Here is a 21,939-nt window from a genome sequence, read left to right on the forward strand (position 1 = left end):
TCTTTATCATTGCCAAATTCTTAAATTATTTTCTTACTTTACGGTAAATTGTACAACGGAGCTCTTGGACTCTGCAATCAAATCCTTTCAAATATTGGTATAATACGGTATAGCCTGACTATTTTTGGCATCAGGCATTTTTTAGCAATATTCTCATCAGAAAATTCTTTCGTTGAAGCCACAGCATTCTGTCAGATGACTGAAGCGATGCCTCGGGACTGGGAATCTGGAATTTAGGAATGGGAATGTGGTGCGTGGTGGCTCAAGGGCCAGTTGCTATTCCCTGAGAAAAGTTGAGGTGTGTAGAGCTAAGGCTCTCAAGGGGGGGGATTCGATCCCTCGATCCTTCAATTATCGGGGTCTGGCAGCACGCTGAGTCATTTTACTTCTTCTAGAGACAACGCGGTGAAGGGTAGGAGGGTGTTTTGGGGGAAGGGTAGAAGAGATGAGAGGGAGAGATGGAGAGTGGGAGAGATGGGGGAAGGGAAGGAGTGATGGATTGAGAGGAAGGAGACGAAAGGGAGGGAAGGAATGAAGGAGAGAGGAAAGGTAGAGAAGAGGGGAGGGCAGTAAGGAATGGATAAAGGGAAGGAAGACAGGAGGGAGGGAATAGTGGAGAAAGGAAGGGGTAAAAGGTAAAGGTAAGGAAGGAGGAGGAACTCGCGCGCGCGAGAGAGAAAAGATGCAAATGTAAAACTTTATTGCAATGAAGTTTAACAACAATATTTCAACATCGCACCCCAATCACTGGTGGGGTTCACTCCACTCTGCAACGGCGCCACATACAAGCAAACGTGGGAACGATCTTGCTTTCTGAGGCTACGACTGATGTTTAGTATTTATTTTAGCTCCTCAGCTTAGAAGCAATACCTCCCTCCCTCTCCGCCTTTCCTCCGCTCAGCAATGACGTCATTCCTCACCACCTCAGCAGCGAACCATCTTCCCTCTCTCATAAGATCGGCAATGAACCTATTCCGATTCCTTAACTTAACAGTAAGCCTCTTCTTCTATACCTAAGCTCAGCAGTTTAATTCTACCTCTATTTCTCAGCAGCTTCTTCTTCCATACCTAAGCTCAGCAGTTTAATTCTACCTCTATTTCTCGGCTCATCAATCACCCTTTTCCTGGAGTTCTCACTAAAGAAGTAGTCTCCCATTCCCCACAAGACAGATCAGCATCAGAAATCCTTCATCTCCTTACCTTAGGAGACAACACCAACCCAGCTCAGCCTCTGTCTCTTTCCCAGATCAGTTGGCCTCTTCCCCTCCTTAGCCAAGTAATCATCTCAAGTCATCCAAGAAACGCACAAGTCCTTAATGTTTGACATAGTGACACATTCAGAATATAAATTTGTAGGGCAAGACATCTCAATCGAAAATAAGCATCATTGTATCCGGTACTTACAGCGTGTGTGTGTGTGAGTGTGTCCGGAGTGTTCCCCCTTTTTGTCATTCCAGCTTTACCAGCCTTCTCTGTATACTTAGCATGTGTATCACTTTGAGAATCTCCATTATTCTTAGCGTAAGACACTTCGCCTCTCCTCTCCCCCTTCACAGCATCCCTCCTCCGCCTGGCGAGGAGGCAACACACCGGCACGGGATCAGCATCCGTTCATCAATACAGGGGGGCCTCGTTCTCCGCGTCGCAGCCGTCTTGTTACGGTCACGTCATCTTTAAAGAGAAACTTCTTGATGTCCGTCGTCTTCGTCCATTTATCCCGTCTTTTTATCTCGGAACAAAAGACTAACAATGGAAGGATGCTGGGGGAAAATGCCTGGAGTTGGGAGGTCCTTCCATCCTGTTTCGTAATTACCACTTTCTTCCTTGTCTCTCCTTTCTTCAGGTACAAATACTTTTACGCTTTTGATTTGCACAGTTGTCCGCCTCTCTCTCTCTCTCTCTCTCTCTCTCGAACCCGCAGTTCTCTCAAGTACGAAGCAATACTTATGTACATGTTTTGTTTACTCTGCGTTTCCTGTTTCATAAACGAGTAATTAACACGTATTTACATTATAGCAGTTGCTTAGAAACAACCCAATTACTGCATTGCTCCACCCCCCTCGTTCCCTTTACATATTTAACAACCAGTGAGCAATATTTGAAGCTTATGCCCCTCTCTCCCTCACTCCCTCCCACACCCGGGCTTCAAAAGTACTAAAAAGCAAAATTATCCAGATAAATACTTCCCTACCGAGACATTCTTTTTTCGCTTCCTTCCGATACGACGCGATTATCATTGCGCCCCTTCACCCCCGGCGCTCCGTGACTCTCCGGACGCCACTCTCAGCATTATTCCGACTGTTTACACCGAGCGTAACCATGACAACAAAGGGGAATCGAAAAACAATTACTTTAAAAGCCAGGTAGAGCCAGGAGCTTCAATTCAGTCAGGTGGTGTGTGTAATCCAGCCGCTGCGAGCCATGTTGGGGAGACTCGAGCAGGTGCTGGGTGGGACCAGCACCTAGGTGAGGCCAGCACCTGGGTGAGGCCAGCACCTGGGTGAGGCCAGCACATGGGTGAGGCCAGCACATGGGTGAGGCCAGCACCTGGGTGAGGCCAGCACCTGGGTGAGGCCAGCACATGGGTGTGGCCAGCACATGGGTGAGGCCAGCACCTGGGTGAGGCCAGCACCTGGGTGAGGCCAGCACCTGGGTGAGGCCAGCACATGGGTGAGGCCAGCACCTGGGTGAGGCCAGCACATGGGTGAGGCCAGCACATGGGTGAGGCCAGCACCTGGGTGAGGCCAGCACATGGGTGAGGCCAGCACCTGGGTGAGGCCAGCACCTGGGTGAGGCCAGCACCTGGGTGAGGCCAGCACCTGGGTGAGGCCAGCACCTGGGTGAGGCCAGTACCTAGTTGACTATCACATAAATCCAAACATATTTATATAAAATCTAATTCATTTCTTATTATTTCTTCGTATTTATTAAACAGGATTTTGTTTACATCAGAATTAAATCCGTTTAATGACATTTAGGGTTTTCATATTTCAGTTGTTCTTTCACGTAAAGATTTTTTTCGCACTCATTTTCTTCTGACTCCAAGAGAAGAAATGTTTCAATTTCGTCACCAATCTAGAGGCGTTTTAGTCGCTTGCTTCTCGTGAGTCAAGACTTGTGTGTTAATACTACATTGTAGTTTTATTTTATTTTGTAAGCTGGACTCTCAATGGACTCTATAGAGCACGTGAGTGTGGTGTGTGAGTGTGAGTTGTGTGTTTGTTTGAGTTGTGTGTGTTTGTGGTGTGTACTCGCCTAATTGTGCTTGCGGGGGTTGAGCTTTGGTTCTTTGGTCTCGCCTCTCAACTGTCAATCAACTGGTGTACAGGTTCCTGAGCCTACTGGGCTCTATCATATCTACATTTGAAACTGTGTATGGAGTCAGCCTCCTCCACATTACTGCCTAATGGATTACATCTGTTAACTACTGTAACACTGAAAAATTCTTTCTAATATCTCTGTGGCTCATTTTGGTACTGTTTCCACCTGTGTCCCCTTGTTCGTGTTCCACCCGTGCTAAAGAGTTTGTCTTTGTCCACCCTGTCATTTCCCCTGAGAATTTTGTAGGTGGTTATCATATCCCCCCTTACTCTTGTATTTTTCTTTTGTCATATTTACTACATATCCCTCTCACACACACACATCTCCAGGAAGCAGCCCGTAGCAGCTGCCCAACTTTCTCCCAAGTACCTATTTACTGCTAGGTGAACAGGCCCATGAAGTGAAAGAAACTGTGCCCGTTTGTTTCTGCCTCGACCGGGAATTGAACACAGGGTTAGGACTAAAACCCCAGAGCGCTGTCTAATCAGTTGTGTATGTGCGCATGCGTGTGTTAGCAAATATAAATATATGTGGGATTCTACTTTTAACAATAGTTTGGAACAATTAGTTTCTTAGTTCTTGTGTGGTGGAAGATGTTCTGTTATCCCACACTTAATTTTCTTCCATCCTCTGCCATAAATTGTTTTTCCTCCTCAACCAAACAAAATATTGCTTCCATCCATATGTAAATAATCTTTCATGCCTAATTAAACGACCAGAAATAAGTAGCCTTCAACCCCTGACCTAAATAACTTTTCTTTCATAACAAAATGCATTCTCATTCTTGCATGTGCTCCTTCCACTTTCTCGCAACGTATTTAAATAAGTTTTCCAAATCCCTCGTCATTCCTAACTACCCAACAGCCCTTGTGCTTGCTTCTCGGCCACACTCTCCCTCATTTCCTTCTATTGCTCAAAATCATACTGAACTCCATTATAGTTTGCTCTCGAAAGCCTACATGATCATCATGGAGACATCTTATATATATATATATATATATATATATATATATATATATATATATATATATATATATATATATATATATATATATATATATATATATAATGTTATTGTGCATGTTGCCTTCTTTCTTGTCCTGCTCTACACTTCACAATTCTTTTTCGGTTCTGAAATGTTGTGTGTGTGTGTGTGTGTCTGTCAGTCAGCCCAATCTCAGTTTTCTTCATGGACTCAACAGCTCTCGTTTTCTCTACTCATTTCACAATTAGATTGAGGGGCAACGACCAGCAGGACTCTGTTGCCTCTGTTGTTTCTGCTGTCTCTGTTCTTCCTGCTGCCTCTGCTGCTTCTACTGCCACTGCTGCCTCTGCTCCTTATCTACAGCTAGCTCCACTAGTCGGCAGCAGAAGCAGTAACAGCAGCAGGAGCAGTAACAGCAGCAGGCGAGGCCAGGGGAGCCCGAGGCAGCAACAACAAAGAGGCTTCACCGACACAAGCTGAGCCTCACAGCCTTCAGATCCAACCTGACAGTAGAAGATAATCCCAGGGTGAGCCAGGGATTCCAAACAGCACTACACACACACCGCTTTTCGTTTTTCTGTTAGCCTTTCTTTTAGCCTTTTCATCATTTATTTCGTTGCTGATTCCACGCATCTTACTTCGTTAGCACAAGTCTCGGATTATATACAAGGGGTAAAGTTTCGTTAGCACTGAGATCACAGTCACGATAGGTGTCCTGGTGAGCTATTATGATCGCTTTCAATTGCATCGTTGATCGCAATCTCCTCGAGGAGTCCCGGTGAGCGTTTCAGCCACTCGAGGCAGATCCTGGCGGTCTCACCGAAGACACGGGCTTTCGGAGAAGTTCAGAGTCTCCTAAGGCGGTATTCGCGACGACCTTCCAGGGGGAGAAGGGGCGTGAATAAAGGCCCCTCCAGGCAGATGGATGGGCTCTCACAAGGGACTCAAGCCGGGGGCCAACTATCGACAGACAGACGGTGTGGGGACCTTGGTATTTATAAGGCTACTTGCAGAAATCTTGATCAGCGGCGCACACTCCTCCTGGAGCCGCCAGGAACAGCCGGCCGCTGCTGCATACACACACCTGTCGGTACGAACATCTGGTCAATGACTACACATATACACACATGCAAGGTCAAGGACATTTATACAGTATGTATCTTTAGTTAACCTAGCATCTAAATCAATTCATCACATCAGTAAGAAAACATTTTTATTGTCTTAGAACAGATAATCATTCGCCATATTCTGTTTTAATCACTGATATTTATAGCTGAAAGAGATGCATACAATTATTTGCAATATACTGATTCCTTAAAAATTATCAAATCAAATCAAATAAATTAAACGATTACCAAAGAAAATACTGGCTTCTTTAAAAGTCATCCAGGTGCTGTTCAAAGAAAATAATATTTCTTTGAAAATTATGTTCAAAGAAAGTATGAATTCTTGTAAACTATTACCAAAGAAAAATATGGATTCTTTTGAAACCTATAATCAAAGAAAATATTAATGATGTTGAATTATTAAAGCAAAAGAATCCTTTCCATGTTTATAGGGAATGAATTGACGAAAGAAGGAATAAATGAATAAGTGAATAATGATGAAATGAAGTAATGTATGACATCCTCTGACCTGGTAGACATCAGGCCGGGCTCGGGTGGGGTCACTCGTCTGAATAGTGGACGTCCGAAGTCCTCGGACGAAAATGTTGGGAGTGTCGAACTTAATCTGTCGGGGAGACGACGTGAATCAGAACACACAGCATGAATCAAGATACTCAGCATGAATCAGAACACACACACAGCATGAATCAAGACACTCAGCATGAATCAGAACACACAGCATGAATCAGAACACACAGCATGAATCAAGACACTCAGCATGAATCAGAACACACAGCATGAATCAGAACACACAGCATGAATCAGAACACACAGCATGAATCAAGACACTCAGCATGAATCAGAACACACAGCATGAATCAGAACACACAGCATGAATCAGAATACACAGCATGAATCAGAACACACACAGCACGAATTAGAACACACAGCATGAATCAGAACACTCAGCATGAATCAGAACACACAGCATGAATCAGAACACACAGCATGAATCAGAACACTCAGCATGAATCAGAACACACAGCATGAATCAGAACACTCAGCATGAATCAGAACACACAGCATGAATCAGAACACACAGCATGAATCAGAACACTCAGCATGAATCAGAACACACAGCATGAATCAGAACACACAGCATGAATCAGAACACTCAGCATGAATCAGAACACACAACATGAATCATGAGACTACATGAATCTGGTGTTGCTACTGCGTTATTTTTTACAAATTTCATTTTTACAAATACTATTAGATATCATCAGCTGCTATCAGATGCTATGTGCTACTATCAACTGTTACAACCTATTTTTAATATCAGGATAAATCCTGTTAGAACGATGCCAGAGGGAGTTGTGTAAATCTCACCTGTAGTCATTTTAACAAAATAATTAGTCATTATAAATTTGAAACAGAAACCGCGACCCAGACTCGTAACGCTAATTCATCGTTATCAACGTTAATTCAACGTTGAATTAACGTCACTCTTTGGATATTGTGGACACTGAAAGCGCGTGGCGTTTGCTGAAACCTCTCCACATTGCCAACGGAGAACCTGGGTGGAATCCCGAATCTACCCTTATCGTAAAATCGACAGAAAGAGCATGGAAGATGGAGCCGAGGCTGTCAGATGCTGTGAAGATGGAAAATTAAATGAATTACAATCGTGAGATTCAAGATTTCGGCTGTTGACTATTCTAACAGTCCCAACGCCACCCATGATACATTGATGTGTAGTGATGGCCACCCATGATATGTTGATGTGTTGTGCTGGCCCATGATACGTTGATGTGTTGTGCTGGCCACCCATGATACGTTGATTTGCTGGCCTCGAGACGTGTTTGCTAGGACACATAGGTCTCCGGTCAGTCATCCAGATTATTTGGTGTTAACCGACATTGAGCTGCATATCTCATGCTTATCGTTGGCTGTGAACGTTGGTAGTTCTCCACTACAATAAAAGACGTAGTTTCCACAGCTCAGAGGACACAATATCAAAGAGCAACGCTTATACAACGACGACACAACGTCATAAACGTTGAATTAACGTTAATTCCACGCTAAACTAACGCCACTCTTGAATATTGTGCCAGCTGAGAGGTGGCAGCTGTTATCGTTCAGTAATTAAAACAAGGGTGAAGTTATCCATTTTCGGTCACTATTTTTGTCGTGAGAAGTTCAACAGTGGCAGGTTGCCAACTGTGCGAGAAGAGCTTTCTGTAAAGCCTAAAGTAAGCTTCGACACAGGTGGCATGCCTGAAGTAAGATTCGACACTGGTGGCATGCCTGAAGTAAGATTCGACACTGGTTACGTGCCTGAAGTAAGCTTCGACACTGTTGGCGTGCCTGAAGTAAGATTCGACACTGGTGGCATGCCTGAAGTAAGATTCGACACTGGTTACGTGCCTGAAGTAAGCTTCGACACTGATGGCATACCTGAAGTAAGCTTCGACACTGATGGCATACCTGAAGTAAGCTTCGATACTGATGGCATACCTGAAGTAAGCTTCGACACTGGTGGCATACCTGAAGTAAGCTTCGATACTGATGGCATACCTGAAGTAAGCTTCGATACTGATGGCATACCTGAAGTAAGCTTCGACACTGATGGCATACCTGAAGTAAGCTTCGACACTGGTGGCATACCTGAAGTAAGCTTCGACACTGGTGGCATTCCTGAAGTAAGCTTCGACACTGGTGGCATACCTGAAGTAAGCTTCGACACTGATGGCATACCTGAAGTAAGCTTCGACACTGATGGCATACCTGAAGTAAGCTTCGACACAGGTGGTGTGCCTGGCGTATACAATTTTCCATGCAAGGACAGCATTAAATTGTATGTGCTTGTAGGAATACCGCAACGAGGTATTTGAAGGAAATATTTTGCCATCCTGGTTGGAATTTCTGAATTCGTGTATGCTTCCAGAGAGTTTTCAAATCTCAATTTTAAGATCCCTGGAGTCATGACAGTCTAGAGATTCTTTTAAGGATGGGATGGAGGGGAGGGTGATGACGAGTTCTTCTGTCAAGAACTATTCAAGTTTGCCAAGAACTAGAACGAAAAGAATTGTTACGAGATGCATAATGTCATCTAATTTATATTATTTACTGTTATATCGTAGTGCTAAAGCACTGGACGTTACAACGTGATGGAATATAAATTTGTCTATATATTCCTTACCAAATGGCGGTCATGTCAATCCGGTCGGTGAGAGAGTCCACCCGTACACAAAATGTGTGTATTATGAAGCCCATCTCGACCTGCCAATAAGAGTTCTTTACTCTAAGATGATGATGTTCTTTACCAAGATGGCATCAATTGATATTTTTTAGGGCCTTAGCCAGCCTCCACTACCTTCCACTGGTCTCATGGGGGTCGCACTGGCAGCCAAATCTCTTTTTATTGGACCAATGTGGCCGACCTCGCCCTACTCATGTGACTGACCTCGCTCTACCCATGTTGGTCACATACCCTTCATTAGTCACCTGCACAGTTTGATGAGGCTGGCGACAAGCATCTGGCCTCTTGGGCAAACAGATATACTCTCGTGTGTAAATCGATTACTTTATATATTTTGAAACTGCTTATTTAGCCAGTTTTCTGGAGAAGTCTGAAAGCATGAAACATTGAAACTAAAACTTTCAGTTCGTATGAATCCAGTCATTTCAGAAGAGTTTATCTGAAATTCAGGGCAGCATAGTATACTTGATGAATTTATCTTGAATAAATGGGCTTTAATGATTTCAATGTTTACGAAATCAATGATATTTAAATCTCGAGTAAGTCACGTTTTATAGACAATTACGAATAGTGTTACGTGAAAGTGTGATTATTAAACAATAAACACTATAGTGAGGTCCTGTAAGCATCAACACGGGTCCGGGATAGTCACCAGTCCAGGGCCATGAAGGATAGTCATTAGAGGGGGGAGGGCTCTCAAGGTTCAACACAGGTCTAGGATAGTCTCTAGAGAGGGTCCTCAAGGATTAGCACCGATCATACTGGAAAGAAACTGAGAGCCAATTTGAGGCGGAAGTCACACCTCCATTCACAACTTTAAGGACAGTTTCGACAAAAGATTCGAGCGTCAAAATAGTCAAAAATTGTATGGTAACAGGTTCAACAAGGCTGACTGACATCTGTTACGTTACGTAGGCGGGACACACACTCACACACACACACACACACACACACACACACACACACACACACACACACACACACACACACACACACACACACTTATATACACACGTACGCACGCACACGCACAGCACTCACGAGTTCCGTTATTGCCCAAGTTGGCCAGAGTGCTTGTGGTGGTAGGGGGGGTTTGGGGGGGGGGGGGACACCAACAACGGCCACCCAGGTGAACTTAAAGAGTTTTGTTTCTAAGTGTAAAAGCCATGAACCGGTGTTACGGAGTCCCTCGTATACCCTTTCCATCCTTTCCTCCCCTCTCTTTCTCTCTCTCTCTCTCTCTCTCTCTCTCTCTCTCTCTCTCTCTCTCTCTCTCTCTCTCTCTCTCTCTCTCTCTCTCTCTCTTTCTCTCTCTCTGTCTCTCGCTCTCTTTCTCTTTCTCTCTTTAGCCATTGTTTCGACGACGAAGCGATAGTTTCAATGGCTTCGCGGTTTAAACCATTCCATTTGTTTACAATCCACACATCGAAAAAGTTCTTTCTGACAGCTCTCTGTCTCAACTGTGTCTTTATTTCCATTTGCTTTCCTCTCGTGTTGCTGTTCCTAACATTGAACATTGCTTCTGCTGGAGAGTGACCAACAGAGAACACAATGAAATTCTCAAAGGAACCACACCACGATTGCCAATTGCTCCGTGTTGAATTTCCCTGCCTAGAGATATAAAGCAATTTACCAACTGTAAGGAGGAGAGGGAAAGATCAACTTTTTTTTCATATGAAGATTGAAGGGAGGCGTTAGATGCTTCACCTATAAGGAATGACTTCTTTGGAACGCTTGAAGAGCCTTGGTTACTTGCAAATCACGAACACAAGCGACAAAAGTTTGGCATCGTCACTTTTCACGCTAAAAAAATGAGTTATCCAACAGTGACCTCACAGGCAATGATATTCTGATGCATGGATATTGTTTTTCCTTTGAGCCAACGGCGACCACGCCATCAAAGCTGAATAATAAAATAGACCAATAATGTCAGCAAGAGACGGAAATTTTCCACTATTAAGCAGTATCAATATTTTGCGTGCAAACAAAAGCGACAACTTTTAAAGATACAGTTCGTATAAGTTATAAAAATCTTGCTGTTCTCATTCAATTGGAAAATTTACAGCTACATAACACACAAAAATAAATCTAATCTGCACCCAACCAAAATAAATCCTTAAAATGTCTATTAACCCTAATAAATCTTACAACCCCATCAACCAAATTAAAACATACAGATCTTCACAGCCAAATATAGCTAACAGATACCCAAATTAATCAAATACAAAACTTTCCCACCAACGAAAATAAAACTTAAAACCTCCCACCGTCAAAAAGCAGACTTGCAGCAACCCAAACAACCAAAATATACTTCCCCCTCCTCACCAACCAAAATAAATTTTACAATTTTTTTTTTACACTGCAGCATAAACGACTCTCTTTAAAATATGGATTTTTTTCCCTCCCTCTTCGCGCTAGGTCTTCTTTTGAGATACGTGGGAAATGCCATCGTGTTATGCCTTGAGCCTCCACTTGCCGCAGCTTGTCGGTCTGTGTGAGTGAAGACGCAGTCTCTCTCACCAGTGGTGAGATGTGAGAGAGAACTCGCAGCCTCCCAATACCTTCCGATATGCGTCAGGAAAACCACAGCTTCCTGCCGGCCACCGGGATGTGTAAGGGATGTCCCAGCATCCCACCGGCCCCCTGGAATGTGTAAGGGATGTCGCAGCATGCTGCCAGCCCCCGGTTATTTGTAAAGGATGTCGCAGCATCTCACCAGCCCCCGGGATGTGTAAGAGATGTCACAGCATCCCGCTAACTCACATGATATCTGGGTAGCAGGTGGCTGTAACTTTATGAAAAATGTTTTACTTCAGTAAACGAGACGTTTGCTCGACAGGAAGGTAGAGTTTCCCAGTGAGAGATGCGCCGTGAACTGGTGTTACTGGTCCTGTTTGTTGTTACTGACGCGCTGCGAACCTCTGTTGCTAGCGTTATTTTTGGTTAGAGAGTTGTAAACCGGTTAATGGGTTACATAGTGTTGGTGTAATTCACCAAAGTGGCTGTAAACACTGCATAATATGGTTTAATCCGGGAAAATGCAACTTCTTGATGACGCTGTAATCTGGTAAGAGAAGGTGAAAGAAAGAGAGCGAGAGAGAGAGAGAGAGAGAGAGAGAGAGAGAGAGCGAGAGAGAGAGAGAGAGAGAGAGAGAGAGAGAGAGAGAGAGAGAGAGAGAGAGAGAGAGAGAGAGAGAGAGAGAGAGAGAGAGAGAGAGAGAGAGAGAGAGGTTGCATCACTTCCGTGTTAGTTATAATGTAAGGCTGGGACGCTGTAGCAAGAGAGAGCTATAATTCAACAGATCCCTCACTGCGTTCTACCCCTCTGGTTAATACTGGTTTTCCTCTCTTAAAACTTTCCATTACTCTTAACCAATCACACTTCCTTCAGGTCGAGTGTGTTAACTCTTCTATCCTTTATCCACTCTTCCATCCCACTCTTTATCCTTCTCGCGGTTCATATTGAGGTTTACTTCAAATGAAGAAGATAATTCATTTCACTGTGAGACACTGCGTTACGCTATTTTCATCATTGGTTTACGAAAAGGATATCTTAAGGGAAATTACATTGCGCGGGTAAAATAGTCTACGGGCATCACAACCCATGTTTCACTTACTAAGTTTATGCGGCTTGTATTAATTATTTTACCTATGTAACATGAACACTTCTGGCAAATCATTTAGGTTGTGTTTCAGATGTGTTTCAGATGTCAAATCATAAATTAGTTTGTGTACATGTGTTCGTTACTAGCGTTAGCTGAGTAAAAAGGTATTGCCCCATTAAAAAAAAAAAATTCATGGATCTTTTGCCCCCGTAAGAAAAGCTATTTCTCCCCATTCAGAGAAAAAGAAGACAGAAAATTAATATAGCGGAAAGAAGGAAATTAAAAGCTAAGAAAATCACTCCCCCGTCTGCATGCCTCGCACTCAAAGATAGATGGTTCAGCGAGAATGATAAAGAAAGAGAATGATTCTGATGCCAGGACAGTTACAGAGAGTTACAACAGACAACACAAAAAAATAGATAAAGTAACCATTGATCCGAGAATCAAATGGTAGTGAAAAGAGTAAGGCAAGAATGAGAGAAAAGATGCAGGGAGATCAAGTTAAACAATAAGACTTAGTCGACGAGGAATGAGAGTTTGAGATGGAGAAAGAGACACGAACTTGAAACCAAATTAATAGTTTCACTTGTAAAGGTGAGAGAAAGGTGGATAAGCAAATTTGACAGAGTCGAGGGGGGAATATGAAATATTTGGAAGGTGAAACACGGAATACAAAGGGAGGAGAGGTGAAGTGCAGAAGTGTTGACTATGTACAGTTAAGTATCCAAGAAAAAATGGTTCACAAAAATGGAGGCTGGAATTAGATTCCAATACGTTTAGAGATATGAAAATGAGGTGTAGGAAAAGACGACTGGCAGGACAACACAGTACATAGTAATGGGGAACTTCCTACATTAATCAACTAATAGACAGACATACAGATGTAGATATAACACGAAATCATGCCCCAGAGGCAGACACAAGTATGATAACTTCGGGTTGGGCAAAACTGACAATTCAGGAATACAGAGCACTGCATACAACCGACCTGAGACCAGATCATGAGAGTGCATCTCTGGCATGGAATTGACATTACCAGAAGCACTCAAGAAAACGTGTAAATATACAAACTGAAATCAGCCTGGTCGCAAAATTATGTGGAATGGGGTGCAAATAAAGGTTTAAGAAGCTGCACTGAACAAAAATTGAAAATAGAGGCGAAATTAAAAATTGGATGATAACAAAAATAGAGAATAATACTCACACTCTATAACTGTTGAACAAGAGAGTATATATTTGGAATCTAGACACCGATATAGGTGAAATAGATGAGGAAAACAAATATTCCTTTATCTTAAGGGGGGACAAGTAAATAGACTGAACTACTCGATTAGGTAGCAGGAACCCAGTTCCCTTCATAACTCCAAAAACAAAAAATAGACGTGATAAAACTCACGCTATTCATTAGCGATACCATTAGACAACCAACCAACCGATCGGGAAACCCGTGCGTGAATTCTTACTGATCTCTTCGATCTCGCGGACATACATAACGCGAACATACACACAGGTGAGGAACATACACATACCCACACATTGATGTTTACGGTGGGAACGCAGGGAGCTGGGCAGCTCTAGGAGGCGTGCGGAGAGGCCATCAAGGTTGGGCGTGGGAACCTTGCTACTCTCACCCAACACCCACAACACAACACACTTTATGTTCTGTTATGAAACAACACCTTACCTCTCCTATGCTTCGCTCTCCACGTAATTAGTCATTATCTTAGGGTCGGAAAGATGTTTTTGGTCGCTTTTTTTCAAAGTCGTTAATCACAAACTGAGCTGGTGTGGTGTAGGTGGTGTTGGTATGGTGTGTTTCTATGCTGGCGTTGGTGTGGTGCTTATGGTGTTGGTATGATGTAGGGGGGTGTAGGTATGGTGTAGATGTTTGTATGCTGGTGTCGGTATGGTGGTGGTGGTGTTGGTATAGTGTAGGTGGTGCTGTAGCGGTGAAGTTTTGATATGTATATACTTTTATGGATTGTTTGGAATCGTTCATGCTTCATAAGGAAACATATAATTATTTGTTTTACTGAGTATTTAACTGAAAGCTGTTTGTAAACTCTTCATTACTTTATTTGTCAGCGAGTGTGTCTTGTGTGTGTGTGTGTGTGTGTGTGTGTGTGTGTGTGTGTGTGTGTGTGTGTGTGTGTGTGTGTGTGTTTACTAGTTGTGTTTTTGCGGGGGTTGAGCTTTGCTCTTTCGGCCCGCCTCTCAACTGTCAATCAACTGTTTACTAACTACCTTTTTTTTTTTTTTTTTTTTTTTCCACACCACACACACACACACACACACCCCAGGAAGCAGCCCGTGACAGCTGACTAACTCCCAGGTACCTATTTACTGCTAGGTAACAGGGGCACTTAGGGTGAAAGAAACTTTTGCCCATTTGTTTCTGCCTCGTGCGGGAATCGAACCCGCGCCACAGAATTAAGAGTCCTGCGCGCTATCCACCAGGCTACGAGGCCCCTGTGTGTGTGTGTGTGTGTGTGTGTGTGTGTGTGTGTGTGTGTGTGTGTGTGTGTGTGTGTGTGTGTGTGCGTGTGTGTGTGTCTGTGTGTCTGTGTGTCTGTGTGTCTGTGTGTTACACTCGTATGCTTTTTTGTGTATTAAAGCTAATTATCTTTATTATTTCCAGGAACAAACTCACTGATATTATTTATTCCCATTGAAACGTTAATGAGTCATTTGTTTATTTATCTATTAATTAACATTTTTAACTATGCTCAACAATGATTATTCAGAGTTCGTCTCAACACCTTAAAATTATAAATAAATTTATAATTTTATAAAATTATGAAGTCGATTGTGCTAATGGTCCAGGACGGACCGAAACGTCGTCGTCTCTCATTTTCTGGTGTGTGGTTTGGCCATAAGAAGACCCCCAGTACCATGGCTGGATTTAGGCAAGGTGAGACTCCATTCTGTTGGAAGCTGTAGAGATATTATTTCCCAATTGCTAACATAGAATAAACCTCTATAACAGCTCAACGTGGCACCACTGCTATCATGATGCATAAGAGGTCCGGGTAGGTAGGAAACGGGGTCAAGAGTTCGAGACATTTAATAATAGGAAAATATTACTTGAAATTCGTTTTCAGCGAGTAAAATTCTCTAATAAAACTTTTAATTGACTGAAAATATTTTGACGTTTTTCGCAATTGTTAAAAATTTCAGTTTATATTAATTATTCATTATCTCCTGCACCACGGAGTTTGTTTCATGAAACAGGCGAGCAGTGCAAGGGTTAACACTGATGAAGAACAACATACAACCTGATAAAAGAAGTTAGTTAATTTATATCGTTTTCATTCTTGCTTTTCCAAACGTCATGCATGATATCCTCAAAAGATAAGCTATAAAGGTAATCGTTTTATATGTACTTAGTACTAAGTGCATACAGATTGACCTGTTGCCATTAACTAATATTTAACTTTCTGGTTGTGAAAATGATCTGTTGCCTGAGCCGTTTGCTTCCTAAGACAAGAATTGCAACAGTATTGCGTCAGCATCAAGGAATACCTAAATGGGTCTTGCTTTCGAAGATAATCTGATCTTCGTGGCACAGATATTATTTCCTTGAATGGACTTGTTTAATATAAGCATTGATGTGCTTTAGTTCTCGAGTGAGAGCAATATCGTTTGGATAATCTTGCATCACAAACTCTACAGCTTCACGCAGCTGTTCCTCTGAAGTTTCTAACACTGCATTTCTAAGTTATGTGAAGCTTCTAAGTTATAAGCTTCTATGTTATGTGAAGCAAAACTGGTTTGCAGCATAACTGTAAACTGTTTCTCTTCTCTTCAAGTTAATTTCAGGACCATCCTTCACAGAAATGAAGAACTTCACTCGAAATCTGACTTAGAGAAAGTCCTTTACAACCGCCTGAAACAGTACCATCAGTGATAAGTTGTGAAACAGTAATTCACAACAGGACGCCGGTATCTCACCACAGAACCCCAGGTACCACACCACAGGACCCCAGTTACCACACCACAGGACCCCAGAGCCTCACCATACAAGCACGGTAACTTACCACACCACCGGTAGACTGGAGTGTGAAGTCGTGAAGGCAATGAGCCGAAATGGTGCCGGCGCGGGACTCCAGCGCCACTCCCTGAGGCGCCGTGATCTCCAGACTTCGCGTGAGGGACTCCAGCAGGAGGCTCTCCCTCACTGGAGCTGAGACGTGCGCCGTCTGCACGGAACCGCTGAACACCGCTCCACCTTCACCTGTCGGAGGCCACGAAGGATGACAGTTAAAATGGCAGGGGATGGAAAGACAGGTGTGTGACCAGAACCTGTGACAAGAACCTGTGACTGTGACGTGGATAATGAGTGACCAGTACCTGTGACAGTGAGATGCCTGGCTCCGACAAGGACCTCCTCACGAGAGGCGGAGAACAGAAGCCTTCCATCCTTGTCGCGGATCACCAGACGATCTGACGTGCACTCCATCGCCTCAGAGTCTGAGAGAGAGACGGGACCAGTCATCAGTACCACTAGACAGACAGTAATAATGACACGATCAGTAAAGTAACACCAATGACCGCGTGTAAGCTTTATTTATACACATAAATGTCTTTCCCAGTGGAGTATTTATATATATATATATATATATATATATATATATATATATATATATATATATATATATATATATATATATATATATATATCGCGATCCAGAGGGGAAATGCCCGCTGCATCCTCGGTTCCTGCCCGGCGTCGGAGGAGTTCGAGGAAATCTACAGCCTCTAGGAAGCGAACTTTTTCTTGTGTCCTCTTAATGTTCATTTTTTGTATAAAATCAGATATGTAACTGTATAACCTTGCATAATAAAGTGTACATCATAATAAAAAAAAAGGGGGTGGTAGGAGAAGTGAACACTCTTTCGTATTCAGAGTTAAATGTCAAGTTTTTCCCTGAGTGCTCTGTGTTCCCTTCTCTGAGGCTGTGGGTCCCTATAATTACACCAGTGGTGGTACCCCCTTATATATATATATATATATATATATATATATATATATATATATATATATATATATATATATATATATATATATATATATATATATATATGTCGTACCTAGTAGCCAGAACGCACTTTTCAGCCTACTATGCAAGGCCCAATTTGCCTAATAAGCCAAGTTTTCCTGAATTAACATATTTTCTCAAATTTTTTTCTTATGAAATGATAAAGCTACCCATTTCATTATGTATGAGGTCATTTTTTTTTATTGGAGATAAAATTAACGTAGATATATGACCGAACCTAACCAACCCTACCTAACCTAACCTAACCTATCTTTATGGGTTAGGTTAGGTTAGGTAGCCGAAAAAGTTAGGTTAGGTTAGGTTAGGTAGGTTAGGTAGTCGAAAAAACATTAATTCATGAAAACTTGGCTTATTAGGCAAATTGGGCCTTGCATAGTAGGCTGAGAAGTGCGTTCTGGCTACTAGGTACGACATATATATATATATATATATATATATATATATATATATATATATATATATATATATATGTGTGTGTGTGTGTGTGTATATCACGAAAATAAACACGTGATTAAGAATGTGACAATGTCAGACCACGGAGGAAAAATGAAACAGGAAATTTCCTTAAGTACTTTCGTATATTAAATACATCTTCAATGGTCTGACATTGTCATATATATATATATATATATATATATATATATATATATATATATATCTATATATATATATATATATATATATATATATATATATATATATATATATATATATATATATATATATATATATAACTATTTGATCATGTTTTCTGATTTCAAGACAATGATTTAAACACATTGAAAAATAATTGTTTTGAAAGTCAGTACTTGGAAATTGTATGGTATGTATCACGCTATATTCGAAGATCCCCATCTCAATTAAATTACACATCAATTAAAAATTTTACATGAAGAGCAATGCTATGAAATCAGAGCTTGCTCGATCTTATCTGTAATTCAGAAGGAATATGAGAGACATACAAATTAAATGTATGTACATCAAGGCTTATCAAAATAGGGAAAAAGTAATATTAGAACCAGAGATCATACACGTAATCTAACAAACAAACACACAAACATGGTAAGAAATGACAATTATTGTTCTTTGTTTAAAATTCCGGCCATTTTTAAATGCCTGCAAATACCCTGAACAACTTGGAGCGTAAATATGATTAATGGACCAACAGAGCTCGGGACACAAAGCGTTAGAACGCTCTACAGTAAACAACAAACAGAATCACAAACCGATTACCACACACACACACACACACACACACACACACACACACACACACACACACACACACACACACGAGCGTGTGTGAAAGATCACACCATTGCCTCTGATCTTCACCTCCATCTTTATCATATTGCAATCAACTGTAGAATCAAATTATCGACAATACTATCAAGAGAGAATGTTGATACTATTGTTGTTAATACTAAGATAATCTCCATCAATATCATCAGTACTAACAAGAGTATCATGAAGAAGGGAAAATTATGTAATGAAAACGAACATTAATACTGTGGATTCTGAAGAGTGGTATAAGATGGGAGAGAACACATGTACTGGGACGCATGTTCTAGGACACATGTACTAGGACACATGTACTAGGACACATGTACTAGGACACATGTACTAGGACACACATGAGTTCCAGGACCTGACTCAGCTACACAACACCCTCCTATATTGAAGCTTATCCCTGTCTACTACTGCTGCTGCTTGAGCAACTGTTGCAACTGCTGCTGTTACTGCTGCTGAAGTAAATATTGGTGAAAGAGCTGCTGGTGCTGCCAGAGACACAGATGACGATATTGGTCCTAATTTGCCGGAAAGGTGTGGGTGTTGAAGCGAGTGGTGCTACTATTTACATAGCTGGTAGAGCTGCTTCGAAAATAGCCGGTGCTTCTACTTTGCTATTTAAGAATTTCCTATAATGATTATGTCTTCACTTTATCTTACTCCTGTTTCTACCGGTGTTATTAGTAGTTGTGGTAATCGTCCTCTGGCGATTATGGAGTGGTATCCCCTTCCCCTCTCAGTGATGGGGCGGTAGTGGAGGTGGACGGGGGCGCTCCTTAGTAATGGGGAAGACATGAGAGGCCAGATAGAAGAGGCGCGGCACGGATCATCCCCTCAACAATTTATCACTTGAGTGAATTTAAGAGCGGCTGTGTCAGCAATCGCAAAGTATTTTGGCCAAGCGGAGGGTAGCCAAGGATGATTCAGGGACATTCGCTGTGAGCCTCCAGGCGACGTTTGGAAAATTTTGCGGTAAAGGAGAATCATTTATGAATCATCAGTGGGTCGTCTGCCAAAAAAAAAACAGGTTTTGAAACGCGGTCTTTTTGATGAGATATACAATTTAAAGGAAAATAAAAATTTATAAAATTGGATTGTTTATACGTCATTAGGAGTCCGTGTCATTGTTTGTCATAAAGTGGATTACCGTTAACAGTATTTCACCAAACAATGTATTATAAACGTAATTAAAATAACGAAAAACCTCCCAAAAATGTAATTAACACAATAAATTACAACCTTCAAGTCAATATAATGTTGTTTTCGCCATGACTGGTGTATACGAACCGTCGCCACATCCTTGAAGATGAAATCATGTTCCTTATTATGACCACTCATAGCTGAGTGCATAGAGCTTCTGCCTTACACGCTTGGGGTCTGTGGTTCGAGTCTCGCGGAGGCTTGATGAATGGGATGAATCTCTGAGATTACCAGTAGATAACTTGTGCTGTAGTGATGAGACCAGCCTCAGGTCACCCTGGCGCTCAACCTCCACGATCATGAGTATTCTGTCTTACTCCTACAAGTATGTTTATTGAGATAACAAAGAAATACATCTCAAAGGGATAGAGTAGCTTAGGCTATTTCTACCTCCCCCCCCCCCCCTTACTCTTACATCCCTCCTGGTTCATGCTTGGTCCACCATAACAACAGAATCTATAGCAATAGGTCGTGTAGGTGTTGTCTGTGGAATGTACAAACTATTGACAGTTGTATCCGAAAAATGTTCTTGCCTTTTACAGCTAGAATTCTAAATGGCATAACAAAAAGCAAAACAGGGTAGCCATAAGCCTCTATATATATAATTTTAGAGCAAATTTAGTATCTAGTTGTACTAAACTAGACCTAAGAAAAGTTTGATTTGGCTGTTGCCTTCATTCTCGAGTCCTCTAGAAAATTAGGGCAAAACGTGGGCATTGATAGGTGCAAAATTCCATATTATGAACTGTCATTTTAGATCACAGGTTCACTATATATACAACTAGTCCTATCAATTCACTTCAGAATTGCATTAATATTGCGAGATTCCAAATCTGGTGAAAGTACTATTCTTCCATCGGAGCCCTGGGTGGGTGTGGACCATATACGAGCGAGTACACCAAGCATCGTGTAAAGAATAGTGTGCCTGGTGGTAAATCTTAGTGTGGACATAGTTTGGCATTTAGCGAGGTTGGAATTAGGCATCAAAAGGGAGAGCATGGAGGCCGACCCGATTCCCTATGATCATCCCCCAACACCCATCAGTCACCCTGCACAGTTTGGTAAGGCTAATCAGAAGCGTCTGGCCTTCAATCTTGAAAAAAACAGATTTTCAATTTTATTCATAAATAAGATATATTTTGGCTGCCAAAAGCTGGTGACCCGTGAGTGTAATTGCAAAAGAATTGAATTTCCATACATGGCTTTATACTTACTTATTTTTTGTGCCTGCAGAATCTAGGTATTAGCTCTTGGGCCCCGCCTTTCTAACCAGTCTATTTTTCCTCTATTATGTCTACTACATATATTTCTCTCTAACTCACACGCTCACGCACACACACACACACACACACACACACACACACACACACACACACACACACACACACACACACACACACACACATATATATATATCCCCAGAAGGCAGCATCTGTCTAACTCCCAGGTATCTGTTTACTGCTAGGTGAACAGGGGCCTCAGGGTGAAAATAACTTTGCCTATTTGTTTCTGCCTCTGTCGGGAATCGATCCCGAGCCCATAGGACTACGACACCCGAGCGCTGTCACTCAGCCGCAAGGCCCATGAGTTTGTGTGTGTGTGTGTGTGTGTGTGTGTGTGTGTGTGTGTGTGTGTGTGTGTGTGTGTGTGTGTGTGTGTGTGTGCGTGTGTGTGTGTGTGTACTCACCTAGTTGTACTCACCTAGTTGTGCTTGCGGGGGTTGAGCTCTGGCTCTTTGGTCCCGCCTCTCAACTGTCAATCAACAGGTGTACAGGTTCCTGAGCCTACTGGGCTCTATCATATCTACACTTGAAAATGTTTATGGAGTCAGCCTCCACCACATCACTTCCTAATGCATTCCATTTGTCAATGGAATTCAATATTAATTTGTCAATTTGTGTGTGTGTGTGTGTGTGTGTGTGTGTGTGTGTGTGTGTGTGTGTGTGTGTGTGTGTGTGTGTGTGTGTGTGTGTGAGTGTGCGTGCGTGCGTGTGTGTGTGTATCCCGTGAAACATGGTGTATAACATTTAAAACTAAACTTCATACTTTTGTTCACCACTATACAACATACATAGTTCAGTACTATGCCCCCTCAACGTGCGATATCTAA

General features: G+C 42.1%; 1 protein-coding gene across 1 annotated transcript in view; it reads right to left on the reverse strand.

Annotated features, from left to right (window-relative positions):
• Positions 1-4,378: 4,378 nt before the first annotated feature.
• Positions 4,379-21,939, reverse strand: part of LOC123774483 (delta-sarcoglycan) — an 83,132-nt gene continuing 65,571 nt past the window's right edge. The window contains exons 3-6 of the mRNA XM_045768817.2: positions 16,630-16,749; positions 16,317-16,513; positions 5,942-6,037; positions 4,379-5,390 (exon numbers count right to left, since the gene is read on the reverse strand). Coding sequence (XP_045624773.1) covers positions 5,310-5,390; positions 5,942-6,037; positions 16,317-16,513; positions 16,630-16,749 — 494 coding nt within the window. The 3' untranslated portion in view covers positions 4,379-5,309. The remainder of the gene's footprint in view (positions 5,391-5,941; positions 6,038-16,316; positions 16,514-16,629; positions 16,750-21,939) is intronic.

This window comes from Procambarus clarkii, chromosome 51, assembly GCF_040958095.1.
Source record: "Procambarus clarkii isolate CNS0578487 chromosome 51, FALCON_Pclarkii_2.0, whole genome shotgun sequence".
Lineage (NCBI taxonomy): Eukaryota > Metazoa > Arthropoda > Malacostraca > Decapoda > Cambaridae > Procambarus > Procambarus clarkii.